Raw genomic sequence first — 23331 nt, forward strand, 5'->3', positions numbered from 1 at the left:
AGAACCAAGGCCCACATTTTGCCCGTTGATGGTGTCAAGCTGGTGGGATCATTCTCTAGAAAAGATTGTAACATGTATAAAGAAAAATAAGCAAAATATATGTTTCAGGAAGAAGGAGATGAATATTCTACCTGAACGGTTATGACGCCAACACGGAGCATGAAGCTGTCCACAGACAATTAGGCCAACAATGTCAATTTCCGTGCGCTCATGACCCTTGTTGATCTTCGAAACACCTGACCAAGTACGACCAATATCTCAAAGCAAGGTGTATCCAGAATGACCAGCTTCTCAAACTCCATAAGGCAATCGTGCCACACATGTCAGTGATACCAATCATATGGAAATTTGGCGAGATGATGTGTTATATTACTAAATTCTGAATCCCCTAAAGCTGAAGGCGCTCTAGCGTAGTGCAGCCGGTGAGCAGCTGTTGGATGAACGCATCCTATATGTAGATATCGCATAGATGGAGCATCTTGAGTTGAAGGAAAAGAAGTGCCTGGACAACAACAAAGTTGCGGATAAAGCATTTATAAAGACGTAAGATGTGCAGCGTTTCCGCGGAGCGGGGTAGCGCGGGCAGCGACAACAAGGGGCGACATTGGTGTAATGGTGTCACATTTCTGTATTTTTTGAAACAAAAAACAATCTGTAAACCGCAATTGGACAACAATATATGCTTTATTATTAGAAAAATGTGAGGAATTTTAGTATTAAATAATTATGTTTTTATTCATTTATTATTATTATTATCAAATAATATATGCATTATTCATATAATATGGCTAAATAATTAATATCTTTAAATCTATAAACCATATTTGGACAAATGATATATGCTTTATTATGAGAAAAATGTGAGGAATTTGAATATGAAATAATTATGTTTTTTTTATTATTATTATCAAATAATATATGCATTATTCAAATAATATGGTCAAATAATTAATATCTTTAAATCTGTAAACCGCAATTGGACAAATAATATAGGATTTATTTTTAAAAAAATGTGAGGAAATTTTTATATGAAATAATTATGTTTTTATTCATTTTTTTATTATTATTATCAAATAATATATGCATTATTCATATACTATGGGTAAATAATTAATATCTTTAAATCTGTAAACCGCAATTGGACACAAATAATATATGCTTTATTATTGGAAAAAGGTGAGGAATTTGAATATGAAATAATCATGTTTTTATTCATTTATTATTATTATTATCAAATAATATATGCATTATTCATATAATATGGCCAAATAATTAATATCTTTAAATCTGTAAATCGTAATTAGACAAATAATATATGCAATTGGATACAAATCGGGACAAATGAGTCCTAACGAATCAGAACCTATGGGTGCCATATGATTAGACGGATTCGGGCGGTCCAGAACACGACCGGGACCAAAAGGATCTCACGAAAAGCTTGTTTTCTACTAGTGGATATTAGCTGACCGTACTGGTGGGCTGTTTTCACATAATTAACCATGATGTATCCGCCACCGGCCAGTATAAATATCGCAACCGGCATCGTCTCTGGCTCAATTTGCGATTGCAAGAAGGCAAGATAAACAGCAAAAGAAAGCATTCAGCCACGCGACCTTGCACTGCCAATGGCTGACACGGCCACCGCCCCGCTGATAACAAACCACAAAGCCAAGCCAGCGAAGGCGCCATCGGTCGACGACACGATCGAGGCGTACATGGGTACCACCGGAACGGTGCAACTTCTTAAGGCCGTCCTGCTGGCCTTCGCGTGGGCCTTCGACGCGCAGCAGGTGTTCATCTCAGTGTTCACCGACGCCGAGCCGAACTGGCACTGCACCGGCTCCGACGGGACGTGCTCGGACGCCGCGGCTTCGCCGTGCGCGCTCCCGGCTGGCGCGTGGGCGTGGGACCGCCCGCCCGTGACATCGGTGGTCTCGGAGTGGTCACTCAAGTGCGCCGGCCCGATCCTCGTCTCCCTCCCGGCGTCCTCCTTCTTCGCCGGCTGCCTCGCCGGCGGCTTTCTCCTCACCACACTCGCCGACTCGCTCCTGGGCCGCAGGAAGATGCTGCTCGCGTCCATAGTGTCCATGTCCGTCGCCAGCGCGCTCACCGCCTTGTCGCCGAATGTGTGGGCTTACTCGGCCCTGCGGTTCGTGTCCGGGTTTGCCAGGTCCATGGTGGGCACGTGCACGATGGTACTCTCCACGGAGGTAGTGGGGAAGAAGTGGCGCGAGACGGTGTGCGTGGCCGGGTTCTTCTGCTTCACCCTCGGCTTCCTCTCGCTCCCGGCGCTGGCCTACACGTTCCGGGACGCGTCGTGGCGGAACATGTACCTATGGACGTCCGTGTCTTCCCTCTGTTACTCCATCCTCATCTACTTCCTCATCCAGGAGTCGCCACGGTGGCTGCTGGTGCGCGGCCGGAAGCAGGACGCCATCGAGGCTCTGCAGCAGATCGCGTCGCTCAACGGCAACAGCATGACCTCCAGCTTCTCCATGCTGCACGCGTGCACAATGCAAGAGGACGCCGCAGGGTCGAGCGGCGGCGACAGCGTGTTCGCCACGCTACACTCGATGTGGCAGCGCCCGTGGGCGCTCCGCAGACTGGCGGCGATCATGACGGTCAGCTTTGGCGTCGGCACGGTCTACTACGGCATGCCACTCAACGTCGGCAACCTGGGCTCCAACCTGTACCTGAGCGTGATGTACAACGCGCTGGCCGAGCTACCGTCCTCCATCCTCTCGTGTCTCCTGATGGGCACGATCAACCGGCGGAGCTCGGTGATGGGGCTCACCACGGTGGCGGGGCTGTGCAGCCTGGCGTGCATCGTCATCCCACAGGGCGCGGCGAGGATGGCCGCCGAGCTGGTGTCCTTCTCCGCCACGTGCACCATGCTCACTGTCATACTGATGTACTCAATCGAGCTGTTCCCGACGTCCACTACCTCACGTGTCCGGATTACCGGCACTTTCTTGCCAGCAGTTTACAATCAATGCCTACAATGCTACTGATTAGCGGCACTTTCTGCCGAATGCCCTAGATTACCACATAATTGGTGGCACTTTTAGGAGGTTGCCCTCAATGTTTGATTATTACTGGCACTTATCGAAGTGCCGGCATTATTTTCTAAAAATTGAAGGGTCTAAATGCAAAAACGAACAAAACATCCCTGAAGGGTCTCAGCACAGTCGCACTCCTCTCCCCAACATCCTCTCTCTCGCGTCCTCGATGTGCCGCCGCCGTGCCGTCCGCCGCCGGCCGCGTCCGCCGCCTCTACTCACTGAGAGAACTTCGTCTTGTGCCCCTCCACTAGATCCCTACTCGCGCCCCGCCGTTCCGCACCTGAGAGCGACGCCGCGGCTAACCCTAGCGGTGGTTCAGCACCGTCGCCGCCGCGGTTCCCGCGCCGCCACACCTCGTGCTTCTCCCCTACGACACCTGCGGCATGCTTCTCGACCCTGCCCCCGTTCTCCTGCTCGGCTGCTCCTCCGTATTTTTGCCGTGCGGCTTGGCGCTGACCGCGACGAGCCCTCACACAACGCCATCCTCCCCATCCCACGCAGGGGGCCTGCCCCGCCGTGGGCGCCCTCGAGGACCCCAACATCGCCAGGGACCACGGCAATCAAGGCCTCCTCATCGACAACCAGCGGTTCGCATCGAGCATCGCCGACCAGACCACGCGCGTCGAGGCCGAGGTGCGTACCGTCGCGGGTGAGGGTGGAGCTCCAGCAGGTCCTTGCCGACATGTGGGTGCTGGCTGCGCGTCCTCAACGAGCAGCTAGGGCGTACTCAGTCCGAGTAGGCCAAGGCTGACAACATCTGTATCCAAGGATATCGAGAAGGGCAGGTAACACGTATGTTTAATTCCTTAGAATCAAAGGGCAGGCTCCGTGATTACTCTTGTTCAAATTGAGACCAAAACCCAACTACCAGTTCATGCCATGATTCAGTTTTAGCGCTGAGATTCTATTTTTGGATAATTTGTTTGGATGTTGTGAATGCACTTAGTATTAAGTCACATGGTTAGCATAGTTAGGTTTTTTCTAATTCCACGGAACCTGCTAGAGAAATTTTCTGGGGCATTCATGCACATACAAAGCAGCTCTTGTGGTGTTGACTCATGAGCTGATATAGATTGCTATGCTCAAGCGAGTCGCTCTGTCCATGGAAGTGTTAGATTGTTGGCATGTCAAGCATTAGGGTTATAGCTTAAATGAAGCCTTGTCTTTGATCGGAAGATCACTGAGTTACAATTAAGCTATTTTTTTAGTACCTTTCATGTTGCATGAGTAGAAGTATGAAAGCACATGTCTTAAGAAAAATCCACTGTTTATGTGCTTAACAATTTTCGGTAGCAAAGATAGAGTTACTTGGGGGGATTGATATAGACTATGGTGGTGTATTTTCTTTTTTTGCTAAAGACTAAAGATCACATGTGTCATTTTCATAGCAATTTTGTGGTTCACTTGAATTTGTAATGGATGTTTTATGCTCATCTGATGGTGTGTAAGGCTGCAAGTCATTCTCAGGAAATGCAAGGTACACCTTAGATAAAAGCTTCCAAGCGCCTCCTATATAAGTAGATATACTGAGCCTTATTTTGTTTGCACTTTCTTGACAAATATAGTGGTACACACCCATAAGGCTTTTGTTGTACTTGCATAGTACTTCTGCACTCAGTTCTGCCATAAGTCATTGTCTGATGAAGTGTCAAATGGCTATTCTTGTGGGAAGCAACCTGTTTTATACTTCCATCTCCTCCCTGTTCTTATGGTCCCCAAGCGGGCTAGACAATTTGTGGCCTGCCTATGCAAATCTTAGGTTTTTTTTGAGTCATTGCTGGAAAAATAAGTCAGGTTGCATGTACTTATATTAATGGAAGAAGCGGCAGACAAAGTTCATTTTTCTGCAGAATCTTGGAAGGTTTCTGAATTGAAACAACATGTAGTTCACTATTATTGTGACTTTGCGAGTAGTGGTTGAAAAGCAAAGTTGCCACGGCAGCTTGTATTACGCGCACTTGATGTTACTTAAAGGAACACACATGCACACATAGATTACTGTTTGATTTTTATAAGTCTTTTGTTTCTTTGTTAAGGATATCGACAACAATAAACTTATTCACTTCTATTCTACCGTTTTGGATTCGCCGGAGACGGGATTCAGTGACCTCATTTAGCATAACTTCTCAGATGCGAATAATAAGCAGCTCAATAACAAGCATTAGAGGTCCTGTTCCTTTCTGACCAAATTTACATGGGTTATACTCCTGCTGCTGCTGGTCACACCTGCCTGCTGGAGTACCCATTTCTGGCCAAACTAGCATCTGCCCATGTAACTTTGCACTCTAACACAACACATACAGTTCTGGATGGTTGGAGACTGTTTCAGCACACTTGAGATGGCTCACTTCGCAACCTTCCAGGAGTACTGTACTTTTGCTTTGCTTGTCGAAAAGCTTATGTTTGGGGGTAGAAATTGTGGAGTAGCTTAAATTGGTTGATACCTGTAAAACACTGGATATAAGCATTGATGTACAGTTAAACCAGTTTAACTAAGCATATGGGTTTCTGATTGTGATGAAAGTACATCACTCCTGGAACCTGAAATGTCTTTGTTATACACCAGTAGAACAGTCCAACCTGAATTGTCTTTGTTATTCTACATTACAGCAGATAAAAATAATTGGACCATTCTACTGGTACTACTGGAGTACATTAGCTGCTTGTTTATCTTAGTAAGAATATTTAGTCTCCGCTCAAAAGAATATTTGCAATATAGCTGTAGGACATCACATTTCAAAGCGGATGAACGACCTAATGAACAGGATACCAAATAACATCAGGAGGTAAAAGAAGTACTGAGAGTACATAGACTAATCGTTTAGCTAGGTCTGAAAACAGAAGGCACACAAATATAATCACCGGTACACAAAATTTGCCTAGTTGTTTTAGTGGCCGCATGACAAACCACAAGTACTGATAGTCCGTCTACTAGAGAACTGTTAAGCGCATTGAGAACTGTTCCAGTACCACGTCGCCTTTTGGCAGGATCTTAATATACAATTTTGCATCTTAGTATGTACCACATATGATTTTACATCTAAACAAGCTCATTGTTCTTGTATCAAACAACAATATGGCACATCAACTCACAAGGCATGTCTATGGGAAGTATTTTTCAGGTAGTAACATTATGGTACACAACTCCAGAAATTCTTCTTGGAGCGAGGCAATATTCCACAACAGTTGATGTGTGGTCAGTGGGCTGTATCTTTGCAGAAATGGTGAAGCAAAAGCCACTGTTTCTAGGCGATTCTGAGATTGATGAATTATTTAAGATATTCAGGTTCGATTCTCTCCCCGAACCATTTTAGTTTACCATAGCTTGATTGAACAATAGCACCGGTAGCTTGACTGGGAGTATGTTTTATTGGACAATTATTTGACTTAACTTCACCAATAGTACAGTACCAATTTATTTCGTGTGTGTCAAACGGTCAATGCATGTTTGCTACTCTCTGAATATTGTTTGATTTCTTGCTGGGAGTACATGCAAATTTAAAGTGGAGCAAGTTCCTATATACATTACTGTATGTGTTCATACAACAAGTTACTTGAGCAACAAATCTCTAAATATTGTTTGCCTATGTGTCCATGAATTACTGTATGTACTAGATGATACCCCGCGCTTTGCTGCGGGATCCATTGATATACCAAAAAATAATTAAAATATATGTTATGCCTATTTTGTGGAATAAATATTTTGCGCAAATTATTGAATAAAATCGGTGTGAGTGAAAAGTAGAAGTAGAAGAGAAACGCTACATCTTGCAATACAAATTGAACAAAAGCTGGACAATGGCACGATTGTTATGGTATTGTTGTCAGTAAAATGGACTGAAAGAGAGGTAACTAATGTGAGCATATTCAGAGCCCTAGAAGTGGCAAATCAAACTGGACTGCCTAATCCTTGGACCTTAAAAGATATATTCGTAGTTAGTGCCTCCACATAGCTGTGCAACAATGTAGATATGAAGAAGCTTCCTGTTGACTGATGGCCCACCAAACGAACTGAGCGAAGAAAGTGACATATTTTGTACAGTGGTAAGAAATCAGCACAAAACACTTATCTTTTAATTATTGTGGTGACCATAACCTGCAAGAACAAAAATAAAAGAGCATGTGCTTAGAACACCAAATGTTAAGTTTTTTTTAATCATTCAGCCAACCTATTGAGAGTTATTTGGCTCAAAACATTTAGACAAATAATTAGATCACTAATGGCGGCTCGATCGGTTTGGCTATACCATGCATGGTGGGGAGATTGGAGAAAGTTAGAGAGAAGCTCTCAAGTCTTGACTAACGCAGAAGATCATTAGTTAAGCAATGCATATATGACAGATGCACAAAAAACACTAAGACAGGGAGAATCAGGTCAGTTCACGTGGGAATTTTATCACTCACCTAGCAAGCAAAAATATTGTGTTCGTTGTTGAAAGTGGTATGAAGATAAGAGGCAGATTGAGAGACCAATAGGCAGCCTAGGACATGAGTAACAAATTAGAAAACTAATCTTACTTTTACTTTCGAATTTTCTGGATCTGTAACTGCGGCAGTCTTCGAAGACTGCAAAATATTTGTGACAGTAGTTCTGAAATCCTTGTTGGGCAGGATTAATCACCAATTGAAATAGATCATGCAGAAACTGTGAGAATAATCATCGACAAATAAGCACAACTAAATTGGCAGCAGATCTGAAATCCTTGTAGGGCAAACCTTCAGCCTGCATGCAGAATTCATGATCCCATCTCTGAATGCATATGAGCACTGCTAACGACAAACCAGAAATATTTCACCGATCAGTGTGCACAGCAGTGTACTAATGAAGAAACCAAGAAGCTAGCCGTGAAGCTGTTGTAAGATCCTAGGCTCGACGACGCGCGAGGAGAGGGCGCGGATGGCGGTCAAGCAATCTTGTAGAAGAATACTGCATCTTAGACGGTCTCTATGCCGTCACATGCGGCGCTGCACTGGAGGTCGAAGCCGGCATAGACCACCTCGGACAATGGATGTGGAAATGCTGCTGCTGTAGAGAAACAAATAGGAATGGAGGATAGCAGGCTGGTTAAAAGCCACAACTACTGATCTGTTCGAGGAGAATACGGAGAGAGGGAGAGGGAGAGGGAGAGAGGGAGAGAGAGAGATATATATACATATAGTGGAGGAGACAAAGAGACATTGGTTACATTTGTAGTGGACTACTGTTCTGGAATCACGACTGGGCTTCTGATTATCAGTTTAATGTTCGGTTATGTGGAGAAGTGAAGACCGAGGAGAACGTGCTTCAGATTGACATCGTTTGGTTTCTTAAACCAGAAGGAGAAGAAAAATGCTGGCTGCATTCCGCGGCTGTACGTAGTGAGCCGCGACCAATCAGGAAGAAAGAAATTTAATGGGCGGCATGCTAGAAGTTTCCTGTGGTTTGATGAACATCACGGCATGTCTAGACCGAAAATACTCCTAAAAAACACATGCAAATTAGTGAAAAATGTTAGCTGAGGTGGCATGATGATGTGGATAGGCTGCATGTCAAGAGAAATAAGTTAGTGGGGATAAACTTCTTAGTTATATAGGATACTTGCATTATTGGAATCGAAGTGTGTTTGCATTAAAGTGGACTACTTGTTTTACTCTATTTTTTTGTCAGGATAAATTACAGGAACTGCTGGGATTTGGAGTAGATCTGCATCTTCTTGTAGAGGATCATTGTCTTTTTCGGGTGCTGTACAATTTAGGCAAACAATATTCCTCCTGGGCATTGGGCTACGAGTAGGCTGTGAAGAGACACATGGGATAGAAGCCACAAGCAAATGGAAGCCAGTATGATGTGTGATTGTGTTCCAGATCTGCTTGATGAACCCTGTTGGTCAGAGAAGTAAGATGGAAGCCAATTAGATGAACCATGTTAGATGAACCTTGTTGTGTATTTTATCTAATGGTTTCAAACCATGTTGTTCATGATGTGGAGATGAACACTGTTGGTCATGGAAGTTAATTAGATGCATGGATTGTGAATCCTTGAATGATCAAAATGTTGGTTTCAAACATTGCTTGACTTCTTGAGTGTGATGTATGCTTGATTGTAGATTGCTTGAATGTTTGCTGGCAGTATAGCAACCTTAAAAATGCCTAAGAAAATAATCAGCGGCATCCTTTAAAAGTGCCGGCAAAAAGTTTAGATGGTATCCCTAGAAAAGTGCCAGTAAAAACATTTCGTGACATTTTTCGAAAAGTGCCGGCAAAAAGATTCTATGGCATTTTCGAAAAGTGCTAGCAAAAAGATTCCATGGCATCTTTCAAAAGTGCCGGCAATACTAACTAGCGGCATTTTTGGAAGTGCCTTAAAATATAATTAACGGCACTTTTCTAAAAATGCCGGCAAAGACCTACCTCGACTGGAATAAACGCAGCACTTTTTTTTGTGCCTTGAAAAATCTTTGCCGGCACTTTTGGTACCTTTGCCGGCACTTTTTTGTGCCGGCAATTTGGGTACCTGACGCAGTGGTCCGTGCGCAACTCGGCGGTGGGACTGGTGCGGCAGGCGCTCGTGCTGGGCGGCGTGGCGGCGCCCGTGCTCGTTGCGCTGGGACGCGACAAGAGCTTCCTGTCGTTCAGCGTCTTCGGGCTTGCCATAGGCTGCCTCGGGATGTTCGCGGCCTTCCTGCCGGAGACGAGGGGAAAGAGCATGTCGGACACCATGGACGAGGAAGAGCAAAAGGAGGCCGCCGTTGCCAACTGCGCCGTCCACCACAGGGATAGTAGTAGTAGTGACCTTGTTTAACAAATAACCTACACTGTACTATTGTAAACATGTCCGTATTAGCAATTTTTCACTGGAGCCACTTCAAATTATTTTAGAGGGAAGTCTCGAGAAGAGCTCGACTTTAAATTAGCGAACCCATCAACTCGGTTAGAAGTTACAATAAAAGATACAAAACACACATGCAAATCGCACACCGAAATGCATAACAGAAGCCAATCACAAAAACGGCAAGCCGAAGCACGCCAACAAACATCATTCGCACCAAAGCGACCACTATCACAACCACACCGACAAACCTCCAGGGAGCCTTGTCTTGTGTTGCACTGGAGCGACCAGTACCACAACCACGCCAACAAACACGCTTCGCAACAAAGCATCAGCCCAAGGGGGAACTCGACGACGGGCCATCAACCTAGCAGAACTTGAGGATCCAAAGGAGGGGGGGGGGGGGGGGGGGGCGCGTCTTGCGGCGACGCCCTCCAAGAAGGTAAATGGCGCGAGAACGCGTCATCATCGTCGGTAGAGACCGAGATCCTGCAATGATTTCACCTAGACCTGAACCACCACCCCACGAGGGCGGGCTAGGTCTAGATCAAAACACAACATTTTCCAATGGCATTGGGATAGGCACACCAACAATAGCTACGTCCTGACATCGCGCTAGAAAAATCCCCCAAGGCACTAGGACAGGCGCTGGCCACCGAATCAAGGCCGTGTAAAAGAAGCGAAGTCAACGATGCGCGAGGGATGAGACACCAGCGAGGATCATAGAGTGAACCACAAGACACTGCAAGAGAAGCTTGACAGAAACAAGGCCACCAAGAGAGCACTATGAGGCGGAGGGACGACAACTATCACTTCCAACCGGAGGATCAACATCGGGACGCCTTCAACAAAAGAACGACACCCAGAGGTGACGCCGTTACCGGCAATGGCCACAACCATGTGCAACTTTTGCCAAGCTCCAACCGGATAAAAAATCTGGTTGCTGTCGCGATGACGCAGAGCGAACATAGTAAAATTCTCTACCACACCTCCAACACAAAGCCACAATATGACCTAGCCCCAACTAGGATCACATGCAGGATGAGTGCAAGAGTTGGCTGATCAAGCCAAGCCGGACCCATACCAAACACCACGAACGACGCTAGCTCGGCGGCACCACAACAGCTGCACCATCCCTAGCATTCCAACACCTGCCCCAACCCAACTATAAATGGTTGGAGGGAGATCATGTTGCCTACCTCGGCGAGCACGCGCTTGTCTAGGGACCCGATCCCAAAAAAGGCGGCGGGGATGTTGCCCACTGTAACGTCACAGTGTCATGAGCCCTGTGCAAAACTCAGAAGGCCATCCACACAAACGGGTGTAGAGGTCGCCAGATCCATAAAAAATAGATCGAGTATGAATGAGCGGATCTCCATGGAGCACGGTGTTGCAGGTCGTCCATACTCGGGGGGGGGGGGGGGGGCGACGGGAGGCTGTTCTCTCTCCCTCCCTCCCTCTCTCTCTCTCCCACCAGCACACGCGACCACGGTCTTGGATCCATCCTCGATGTCTCACAGTGACCGTTGCAATGCCTATATGAAGAAGAGGGAGACAACAAGGTCGAGGGTACCAACACCGCAGCCGAGTGCTTGTGACGGTAAAGCACACGTCCGTTGGGAACCCCAAGAGGAAGGTGTGATGCGTACAACAACAAGTTTTCCCTCAGTAAGAAACCAAGGTTATCGAACTAGTAGGAGATGAAGGCCACGTGAAGGTTGTTGGTGAAGGAGTGTAGTGCGGCGCAACACCAGGGATTCCGGCGCCAACGTGGAACCTGCACAACACAATCAAAATACTTTGCCCCAACTTAACAGTGAGGTTGTAAATCTCACCGGCTTGCTGTAAACAAAGGATTGAACGTATGGTGTGGAGAATGATGTTTGTTTGCAAAGAACAACAGAGAGCATGCAGTAGGTTGTATTTCAGATGTAAAAGAATGGACCGGGGTATTAAACAATGTTTGTTGCCATTCTACTAGCAACGGAGAGCATGCAAGAACATAAACAACACATATATGATAGATCGATAATCAACTTGACATGGTATTCCATATTCATCGGATCCCAACAAACACAACATGTAGCATTACAAATAGATGATCTTGATCATGATAGGCAGCTCACAAGATCTAAACATGATAGCACAAGAGGAGAAGACAACCATCTAGCTACTGCTATGGACCCATAGTCCAAGGATGAACTACTCACGCATCAGTCCGGAGGAGGGCATGGTGATGTAGAGCCCTCCGGTGATGATTCCCCTCTCCGGCAGGGTGCCGGAGGCGATCTTCAGAATCCCCCGAGATGGGATTGGCGGCGGCGGCATCTCAGTAACTTTTCTCGTATCGTGGCTCTCGGTCATAGGGTTTTCGCGACGGAAAGAATAAATAGGCGAAGGGGAAGAGTCGGCGGCGCCCGAGGGGCCCACCCCATATGGTGGCGTGGCCAGGGGTGGGGCCGCGCCACCCTATGGTGTGGCCGCCTTGCGTCCCCTCTTCGTCTTGCATAAGAGTTAACTCATAAAGCAATAGATTCTTAATAGAAGGTTTTGAAGCAACACAAAGGATGATTAAGTTTCAGCAATTGCTTTCAACTTGTAACATGTATATTTCATGGATAATTGTCAACATAAAGCAATATAACAAGTGCAATAAGTAAACATGTAAGAATCAATGCACACAGTTGACACAAGTGTTTGCTTCTAAGATAGAAAGAAGTAGGTAAACTGACTCAACATAAAGTAAAAGAAAGGACCTTCGCAGAGGGAAGCATGGATTACTCATGTGCTAGAGCTTTTTATTTTGAAAACATGGAAACAATTTTGTCAACGGTAGTAATAATTCATATGTGTTATGCATAATACCTCTCATAAGTTGCAAGCCTCATGCATCAAATACCAATAGTGCCCGCACCTTGTCCTAATTAGCTCGGACTTCCATGGATTATCATTGCATAATATTACATATGTTTCAACCAAGTGTCACAAAGGGGTACCTCTATGCCGCCTGTACAAAGGTCCAAGGAGATAGATCACATTTGAATTCTCAATTTTGATAGATCTCAACTTGAGGACATCCATACCGGGACAACATATAAAACAGATAATGGACTCCTCTTTTATGCTTTAAGCATTCAACAACAGATAATATTCTCATAAGAGATGTGAGGATTAATGTCCAAGCTGAAACTTCCACCATGATACATGGCTTTGGTTGGCAGCCCAATGTTCTTCTCTAACAATATGCATACTCAAACCATTTAATCATGAGAAATCTCCCTTACTTCAGACAAGACGAACATGCATAGCAGCTCACATGATATTCAACAAAGGTGTAAAAAAGTTGATGGCGTCCCCAGAAACATGGTTACCGCTCAACAAGCAACTTATAAGAACTAAGATACATAAGCGACATATTCATTACCACAATAGTTTTTAGGCTACTTTCCCATGAGCTATGTATTGCAAAGACAAGGAATGAATTTTTTAAAGGTAGCACGCAAGCAATTTACTTTGGAATGGCAGAAAAATACCACATAGTAGGTAGTTATGGTGGACACAAATGGCATGAGTTTTGGCTCAAGGTTTTGGATGCACGAGAAGCATTCCCCCTCAGTACAAGGCTTTGGCTAGCAAGGTTGTTTGAAGCAAACACAAGTATGAACCGGTACAGCAAAAATTACATAAGAACATATTGCAAGCATTATAAGACTCTACACTGTCTTCCTTGTTGCTCAAACAATTTTACCAGAAAATATCTAGACCTTAGAGAGACCAATCATGCAAACCAAATTTCAACAAGCTCTACAGTAGTTCTCCACTAATAGGTTTAAACTACATGATGCAAAAGCTTAAACATGATCTACTTGAGAGCTCAAAACAATTGCCAAGTATCAAATTATTCAAGATAATATACCCTTTACCACATGAAGCATTTTCTGTTTCCAACCAAATAGCAATCAACGAAGCGGCTTTCAACTTCACCATGAACATTAAAGTAAAGCTAAGAACACCAGTGTTCATATGAAAAAGCGGAGCGTGTCTTTCTCCCACACAAGGAATGCTAGGATCCGAATTTATTCAAACATAAACAAAAATAAAAACAAACAGACGCTCCAGGTAAAGAACATAAGATGTGACGGAATAAAAATATAGTTTCACTAGAGGTGACCTGATAAGTTGTTGATGAAGAAGGGGATGCCTTGGGCATCCCCAAGCTTAGATGCTTGAGTCTTCTTGAAATATGCAGGGATGAACCACGGTGGCATCCCCAAGCTTATACTTTTCACTCTTCTTGATCATATCATATCATCCTCCTCTCTTGACCCTTGAAAACTTCCTCCACACCAGACTCAAAACAATCTCATTAGAGGGTTAGTGCATAATCAAAAATTCACATGTTCAGAGAGGACACAATCATTCTTAACACTTCTGGACATTACCCAAGGCTACTGAAAGTTAATGGAACAAACAAATCCACTCAACACAGTAAAAGAGGCAATGCGAAATAAAAGGCAGAATCTGTCAAAACAGAGCAGTCCGTAAAGACGAATTTTCTCGAGGCACTTAACAGGCTGAGATGAAAAAGCTCAAATTGAATGAAAGTTGCGTACATATATGAGGATCACGCATGAATTTTTTCAGCATTTTACGAGTTTCCTACAGAGAGATCTACCCAAATTCGTGACATGTAAAAATCTGTTTCTGCGCAGGAATCCAAATCTAGTATCAACTTTACTATCAAAGACTTTACTTGGCACAACAACGAAATAAACATGATAAGGAGATGTTGGTACAGTAGTAACAACTTCCAAGACACAACAAAACAGTAGCAAAATAAAAAACAACATGAGTTATCTCCCAAGAAGTGTTTTTCTTTAACGCCTTTCAGCTAGGCGCAGAAAGTGCAAATCAAGTAACATGAAGAGAAGAAGCATCAACATCATAATTTGTTCTAATAATAGAATCAAAAGGCAACTTCATTCTCTTTCTAGGGAAGTGTTCCATACCTTTCTTAAGAGGGAATTGATACTTAATATTTCCTTCTTTCATATCAATAATAGCACCAACAGTTCGAAGAAAGGGTCTTCCCAAAATAATAGGACAAGATGCATTGCATTCAATATCCAAGACAACAAAATCAACGGGGACAAGGTTATTGTTAACCGTAATGTGAACATTATCAATTCTCTCCAAAGGTTTCTTTATAGAATTATCAGCAAGATTAACATCCAAATAACAATATTTCAATGGTGGCAAGTCAAGCATATCATAAAGTTTCTTAGGCATAACAGAAATACTTGCACCATGATCACATAAAGCATTACAATCAAAATCATTGACTTTCATCTTAATGATGGGCTCCCAACCATCTTCTAACTTCCTAGGAATAGAAGCTTCAAGTTTTAATTCCTCTTCTCTAGCTTTAATGAGAGCATTTGTAATATGTTTTGTAAAGGCCAAGTTTATAGCACTAGCATTAGGGGACTTCTAGCAAGTTTTTGCAAGAACTTAATAACTTCAGAGATATGAAAATTATCAAAATCAAAACCATTATGATCTAAAGCAATGGAATCATTGTCCCTAATACTCTGAAAAATTTCAGCACTTTTATCACAAACAGTTTCAGCAGTTTTAGGCAATTTTGCATGCTTTGTAGTAGAAGTAGAAACATTGCCAACACCAATTATTTTACCATTGATAGTGGGAGTTTTAGCAACATGTGAAGCATCAACATTACTAGTGGTGGTAATAGTCCAAACTTTAACTACATTACTCTCTTTAGCAAGTTTTTCTTCTCTTTCCCACCTAGCATGCAATTCAGCCATCATTCTAATATTGTCATTAATTCGAACTTGGATAGCGTTTGCTGTAGCAAATGACTTAATATCTTTATCTTCATTAGGCATAACTTTCAATTTTAAAAGATCAACATCAGTAGCAAGACTATCAACCTTAGAAGCAAGAATATCAATTTTACCAAGCTTTTCTTCAACAGATTTGTTAAAAGCAGTTTGTGTACTAATAAATTCTTTAAGCATGACTTCAAGACCAGAGGGTGTACTCCTACTATTGTTGTAAGAATTACCATAAGAATTACCATAACCATTACCATTATTAGAAGGATATGGCCTATAGTTGTTACCATAATTATTCCTATAAGCATTGTTGTTGAAATTATTACTTTTAATGAAGTTCACATCAACATGCTCTTCTTGAGCAACCAATGAAGCTAAAGGAACATTATTAGGATCAACATTAGATCTTCCATTAACAAGCATGGACATAATAACATCAATCTTATCACTCAAAGAAGAGGTTTCTTCAACAGAATTTACCTTCTTACCTTGAGGAGTCCTTTCAGTGTGCCATTAAGAGTAGTTGATCATCATATCATCAAGATGCTTTGTTGCAGCACCCAAAGTGATGGACATAAAAGTACCTCCAGCAGCTGAATCCAATAGGTTCCTCGAAGAAAAATTCAACCCTGCATAAAAGGTTTGGATGATCATCCAAGTAGTTAGTCCATGGGTAGGGCAATTATTTACCAAAGATTTCATTCTTTCCCATGCTTGGGCAACATGTTCATTATCCAATTGCTTAAAATTCATTATGCTACTTCTCAAAGATATAATTTTAGCAAGAGGATAATATCTTCCAATGAAAGCATCTTTACATTTAGTCCATGAATCAATACTATTCTTAGGCAAAGATAGCAACCAATCTTTAGCTCTTCCTCTTAAGGAGAAAGGAAACAATTTCAATTTTATAATATCCCCATCTACATCCTTATACTTTTTGCATTTCACAAAGTTCAACAAAATTATTAAGATGGGCAGCAGCATCATCAGTACTAACACCAGAAAATTGCTCTCTCATAACAAGATTTAGTAAAGCAGGTTTAATTTCATAAAATTCTGCTGTAGTGGCAGGTGGAGCAATAGGAGTGCATATGAAATCATTATTATTGGTGCTAGTGAAATCACACAACTTAGTGTTCTCAGGAGTATTCATTTTAACAGTAATAAAGCAAACCAAATTAAATAAAGTAAAACAAGTAACTAATTTTTGTGTGTTTTTGATATAAAGAAAGCAAACAAGATAGAAAATAAAATAAAGTAAAGCAAGACAATAAACAAAGTAAAGAGATTGGGTGTGAGAGACTCCCCTTGCAGCGTGTCTTGATCTCCCCGGCAACGGCGCCAGAAAAAGAGTTGCTTGTGACGGTAAAGCACACGTTCGTTGGGAACCCCAAGAGGAAGGTGTGATGCGTACAGCAGCAAGTTTTCCCTCAGTAAGAAACCAAGATTATCGAACCAGTAGGAGATGAAGGCCACGTGAAGGTTGTTGGTGAAGGAGTGTAGTGCGGCGCAACACCAGGGATTCCGGCGCCAACGTGGAACCTGCACAACACAATCAAAATACTTTGCCCCAACTTAAAAGTGAGGTTGTCAATCTCACCGGCTTGCTGTAAACAAAGGATTAAACGTATGGTGTGGAGAATGATGTTTGTTTGCAAAGAACAATAGAGAACAATGATTGCAGTAGGTTGTATTTCAGCTTGAAAAGAATGGACCGGGGTCCACAGTTCACTAGTGGTGTCTCTCCAATAAGATAAATAGCATGTTGGGTGAACAAATTACAGTTGGGTAATTGACAAATAGAGAGGGCATAACAATGCACATACATATCATGGTGACTACTATGAGATTTACTTCGGGCATTACGACAAAGAACATAGACCGCTATCCAGCATGCATCTATGCCTAAAAAGTCCACCTTCGGGTTAGCATCCGCACCCCTTCTAGTAATAAGTTGGAAACTACAGACAATTGCATTAAGTACTGTGCGTAATGTAATCAATACAAATATCCTTAGACAAAGCATTGATGTTTTATCCCTAGTGGCAACAACACATCCATAACCTTAGAACTTTCTGTCACTGTCCCAGATTCAATGGAGGCATGAGGAACCCACTATCAAGCATAAATACTCCCTCTTGGAGTCACAAGTATCAACTTGGCCAGAGCCTCTACTAGGAACGGAGAGCATGCAAGAACATAAACAACACATATATGATAGATCGATAATCAACTTGACATAGTATTCCATATTCATCGGATCCCAACAAACACAACATGTAGCATTACAAATAGATGATCTTGATCATGATAGGCAGCTCACAAGATCTAAACATGATAGCACAAGAGGATAAGACAACCATCTAGCTACTGCTATGGACCTATAGTCCAAGGATGAACTACTCACGCATCAGTCCGGAGGTGGGCATGGTGATGTAGAGCCCTCCGGTGATGATTCCCCTCTCCGGCAGGGTGCCGGAGGCGATCTTCAGAATCCCCTGAGATGGGATTGGCGGCGGCGGCGTCTCAGTAAATTTTCTCGTATCGTGGCTCTCGGTCATAGGGTTTTCGTGACGGAGAGAATAAATAGGCGAAGGGGCAGAGTCGGGGGGCGCCCGAGGGGCCCACCCCATATGGCGGCGCGGCCAGGGGTAGGGCCGCGTCACCCTATGGTGTGGCCGCCTCGCGTCCCCTCTTCGTCTCCTCTTTGGTGTTCTGGAAGGCTCCGTGGAAAATAAGACCGTGGGCTTTTGTTTCGTCCAATTCCGAGAATATTTCCTGTGTAGGATTTCTGAAACCAAAAACAGCAGAAAACAGGAACTGGCGCTTCGGCATCTTGTTAATAGGTTAGTGCTGGAAAATGCATCAAAATGATGTAAAGTATATATAAAATATGTGAGTATTATCATATAACTAGCATGGAACATAAGAATTTATAGATACGTTTGAGACGTATCACCGAGCGGGAGAGAACTACCTCCACCACCTTCGCGGTAGCCGACTGAACGTAGCAGCAAAGACAAACTAAGCCCATATATTGGCTTAGTCTGGCCCAAACTAGCTTGTAAAGTCACCACCGTCACGTAGCTGTAGGCCGGTGGACAGAGCCGCCACCGGGACGGACTATGGTTGGCTTCAAGCGAGTCATACGGCCGTCGCCCGCCGTGTTCTCCTTTGTGGGCCTGGCCTAGCAGACCTCGCGAGCGGACTCGCAGGACCATCGTGGAGTAGAATATGGGAGCATCCCTCGGGCCTCGGCCGGAAACACGTACGAACAACAATTCAAACATAAAAATGTTCACATTTCAAAATTGTTCTTAATTTTCAAAATGGTTCAATATTTTTAAAAATGTTCACCACCGAGAAAGGTTCTAATTACGAAAAAGAATGTTCACGTTTCAAAATTGTTTATAATTTTTAAATTGGTCCAAAATTTAAAAATGTTAACAGGAGAAAACAAAAATGAAAAAAATAAATACTAGGAAGAAATGAAAAACCGGAAAAGAAACCGTAAACGGAAAATAGAATAAGCAAGAAAAACCGAACAACGAACTGGGCGGCCCATCCACGAGATTCCAGTGGGCGAGCGGTATAAACGCTCGCAATGAGCGATATATATAATGGCTGGGGATGCCACCTGACGTGGTATCGACTTATCAATGCCTGCAGATTTTAGACTTAGGGTTTTTTTCGTGGAAACTTGAGGACAAGTAGAACTCAAAGGTGGTCAGATGAACAAAGGCGTCCAACTAGAGAAAATACGGTGGCTAGGGTTTGCAATGATTCGATCCTTATTTCGACCTCGGCTTCATCTTTATATAGGAGGTGAAACCAAGACTTTTCCGTGTCGTACAAGTACAGAATTATCGAGCCGCACTGGGCCTTTCTTTATATTGTTACAAGTTTCCTATACTAACTCTACTTTTTTTAATCCGAATATCTTCATCCACTACAAGAAAAGTTGCCATGGCCGACGAAGTTGAAGTCGCGCCGTGGTTGCTGGTGTACCATGGCCGACGATTTTGGGTCTATCCGTTGTGCATGTCAAAACGTTTTTTTTCTCGTTTTTGAGGCCACCTAGCCCGACGAAAACGGCCAAAACGTTGCGTATGGTGGCCCGGGACGTGGTGCATCTCGAATTCTCGGGTTCGCCGGCCGAGTTAACGCAAATCCGCACCGCCGAGGGATGTAGGGCCCAGATGGCAGCCTCTCTGGCATTGTTTTTTTTCTCGATCGCGCCATCTCGTTCAACGCTCTCCGATCGAGCCGTTTACGATGCAGGATCATGGGCCCGTATGTCATCCTCTATGAACCAAAATTCTTTCTATTCTTGGATTTTTTTTGACACCCTGATTTCTGGCTACTTCCTTTTTCTTTTGATCCCTTGCCGCCTTGGAAACGTTGAGACCGCTGCTGCTAAATGGGACCCGCATGTCATCCTCTATGTGCAATCAACTTTCTTTTCTTGGAGTTTTTTTTGGCACCTCATATTTGGTCACTTGCCTTTTTCTTTCGATCCCCTGCCGCCTCTCAAACGGTGATACCGCTGCTGCTAAATGGGACCCGCATGTCATCCTCTATGTACTATAAAACTTTCTTTTCTTGGATTTTTTTGGCACCTCATATTTGGTCACTTGCCTTTTTCTTTCGATCCCGTGCAGCCTCTCAAACGGTGATACCGCTGCTGCTAAATGGGACCCGCATGTCATCCTCTATGTACTATAAAACTTTCTTTTCTGGGATTTTTTTGGCACCTCATATTTGGTCACTTACCTTTTTTCTTTCGATCCCCTGCCGCCTCTCAAACGGTGAGACCGCTGCTGCTAAATGGGACCCGCATGTCATCCTCTATGTACTATAAAACTTTCTTTTCTAGGATTTTTTTTGGAACCTCATATTTGGTCACTTGCCTTTTTTCTTTCGATCCCGTGCAGCCTCTCAAACGGTGATACCGCTGCTGCTAAATGGGACCCGCATGTCATCCTCTATGTACAATCAAGTTTCTTTTCTTGAATTATTTTTGGGTCCTGATATTTGGTCACTTGCCTTTTTCTTTCGAGCTCATGCCACGTTGAGGACCCTGCAGGCTCATGGGACCCGCATGTCATCCTCTAGGTACTATAAAACTTTCTTTTCTTGGATTCTTTTTGGCACCTCTTATTTGGTCACTTGCCTTTTTCTTTCGATCCCCTACCGCTTCTCAAACGGTGATACCGCTGCTGCTAATTGGGACCCACATGTCATCCTCTATGTACAATCAAGTTTCTTTTCTTGAATTATTTTTGGCTCCTCATATTTGGTCACTTGCCTTTTTCTTTCGATCTCATGCCACGTTTGAAACGTTGAGGACCCCGCTGGCTCATGGGACCCGCATGTCATCCTCTATGTGCTATAAAAGTTTCACTCTCTGATTTTTGGCTATTTCCTTTTTCTTTTGATCCCCTGCCGCCTTGGAAACGTTGAGTAAGCTGCTGATTCATGGGACCCGCATGTCATCCTCTATGTACAATCAACTTTCTTTTTCTTTTGATCTCAAGCCGCATTTGAAACGTTGAGACCGCTGCTGCTAATTGGGACCCGCATGTCATCCTCTATGTACAATAATGTTTTTTTCTTGGATTATCTTTGGCTCCTGATATTTTGTCCCTTGCCTTTTTCTTTCGATCTCATGCCGCCTTTGAAACGTTGAGTAAGCTGATGGCTCATGGGTCCCGCATGTCATCCTCTACGAACAATAAAAGTTTCCTTTCTTGGAGTTATTTTTTACCCCTAATTTCTGGCTATTTGCCTTTTTCTTTTGATCTCCTGCCCCCTTTGAAACGATGAGGACGTTGTTGGCAGGTCGGTCCCACATGTCATCCTCTGTGAACAATAAAAGTTTCCTTTGATGGATTTATTTTGAACCCCTAATTAATTTCGGGATATTTCCTTTTTTCCTTTGATCCCGTGCCGCCTTGGAATCGTTGAGGATGCTGCTGCCTCATGGGTCCCGCATGTCATCCTCTCAGAACGGTAAATGTTTCTTTTCTTGGATTTTGTTGACCAAACGATTTTTGGCTTATTTTTTCTTTCGATCTCCTGCAGCCTTTAAAACGTTCAGGGCGCTGCTGGCTCACGGGTCCCACATGTCAACCTCTATGAACAATAAACGATGAGGATGCTGCTGCCTCATGGGTCCCGCATGTCATCCTCTCAGAACGAAAATGTTTCTTTTCTTGGATTTTTTACCAACAGATTTTTGGTTTATTTTTTCGTTCCATCCCCTGCCGCCTTTAAAACGTTGACGACGCTGCTGGCTCATGGGTCCCCGATGTCAGCCTCCCCGTACAAGAAACATGTGATATCTTGATTATTTTGCAGACAATAAACATTGTATTTCGCACTGAGCTATTGCAAACGGATAAATTAAATCTTTATTTTTACATAAACAAACTTATATGTTGAATCTCCTTGTTTTTTTTGTTTTTGCGAAGCATAGGACGTTCCTGTTTTTTTAGAAAATTCCGAACTTTCCTGTTTTGGAGTGGGCTGAAATTGTACGAGTCAAAAGGCCCATCAGGATAGTTCGAAGGCCCAGATGTCCAGATGCAGCCCAATTGAAATCTTTCTTTTCTTGGATTTTTTTCACCCCCTGATTTCTGGGTACTTCATTTTTCTTTTGGTCCTGTGCCGCCTTGGAAATGTTGAGACCGCTGCTGCAAAATGGGACCCGCATGTCATCCTCTATGTACGATAAAATTTCTTTTCTTGGATTATTTTTGGCTCATGATATTTGGTCACTTGCCTTTTTCTTTCAATCTCATGCAGACTTTGAAACGTTGAGGAAGCTGCTGGCTCATGGGTCCCACATGTCATCCTCTATGAACAATAAAAGTTTCCTTTGTTGGATTTATTTTTTACCCCTAATTCCTGGCTATTTGCCTTTTTCTTTTGATCCCCTGCCCCCTTTGAAACCATGATGACGCAGCTGGCAGGTCGGTCCCACATGTCATCCTCTATGAACAATAAAGGTTTCCTTTGATAGATTTATTTTTGACCCTAATTAATTTCTGGCTATTTCCTATTTTTATTTTGATCCCCTGCCGCCTTGGAATAGTTGAGGATGCTGCTGCCTCATGGGTCCCGCATGTCATCCTCTCAGAAAGGTAAAAGTTTCATTTCTTGGATTTTGTTTACCAACTGATTTTTGGATTATGTTTTTTTGTTTCGATCTCATGCCGCCTTTAAAATGTTGACGACGCTGCTGGCTCATGGGTCCCCAATGTCAGCCTCCCCGTACTGCAAATCCTCTTTCTGCAAAGGTTGTATTTCTAGCTAGATAGCTAAGGTGGATTCGAATCTGCCGTGGTTCAGGCAGCTCAGGTAAGCCTTCTTGCACTGATTAATGGAACTAGTGTATAGCAAGGTCAAGACATGTGGCTTGGTGTAATGAATCTATTTGAATCATGTTCTGGATTCAATCTGATAGTTCTCTAACAGGTCAGCCAAAATAGAAATTAAGTTTTTTTTCTAAAACGGAAATGCAAATTAAGATGAACACAAACATTAGTTATCATAATAGCTGATCATACACATACATACTTGCTAAGAGCAAAAGCTT

The 23331-nt window shown here is 43.4% G+C and overlaps 1 protein-coding gene across 5 annotated transcripts; it reads left to right on the top strand.

Moving 5' to 3' along the window:
• Positions 1-1578: 1578 nt before the first annotated feature.
• LOC127333279 (organic cation/carnitine transporter 2) lies at positions 1579-9914 on the top strand. 5 transcript variants are annotated; one of them, XR_007871053.2, is made up of 3 exons: positions 1579-3854; positions 6175-6348; positions 8710-9131. XR_007871053.2 is itself a non-coding variant. In XM_051359658.2 (2 exons), the coding sequence occupies exons 1-2, from the start codon at positions 1626-1628 to the stop codon at positions 9841-9843; spliced, it is 1605 nt and encodes a 534-aa protein (XP_051215618.1). In that variant the 5' UTR covers positions 1579-1625; the 3' UTR covers positions 9844-9914. The 5 variants fall into 5 exon arrangements, 1 of the variants encoding a protein (XP_051215618.1); XR_007871054.2 differs by having other exon boundaries at positions 6185-6348; XR_007871052.2 differs by having other exon boundaries at positions 1579-3847; positions 6185-6348.
• The last annotated feature ends 13417 nt before the right edge of the window (positions 9915-23331 follow it).

The sequence above is a fragment of the Lolium perenne genome, chromosome 2, assembly GCF_019359855.2.
Source record: "Lolium perenne isolate Kyuss_39 chromosome 2, Kyuss_2.0, whole genome shotgun sequence".
Taxonomy (NCBI): Eukaryota; Viridiplantae; Streptophyta; class Magnoliopsida; order Poales; family Poaceae; genus Lolium; species Lolium perenne.

Bases quoted from the DNA above. Each gene is read 5' to 3' on its own strand.
- LOC127333279 (XM_051359658.2), top strand. From the start codon at position 1,626: ATGGCTGACACGGCCACCGCCCCGCTGATAACAAACCACAAAGCCAAG. The intron at 2,952-9,564 runs GTCCGGATTACC...TACCTGACGCAG, and splicing joins CGACGTCCACTACCTCACGT to TGGTCCGTGCGCAACTCGGC.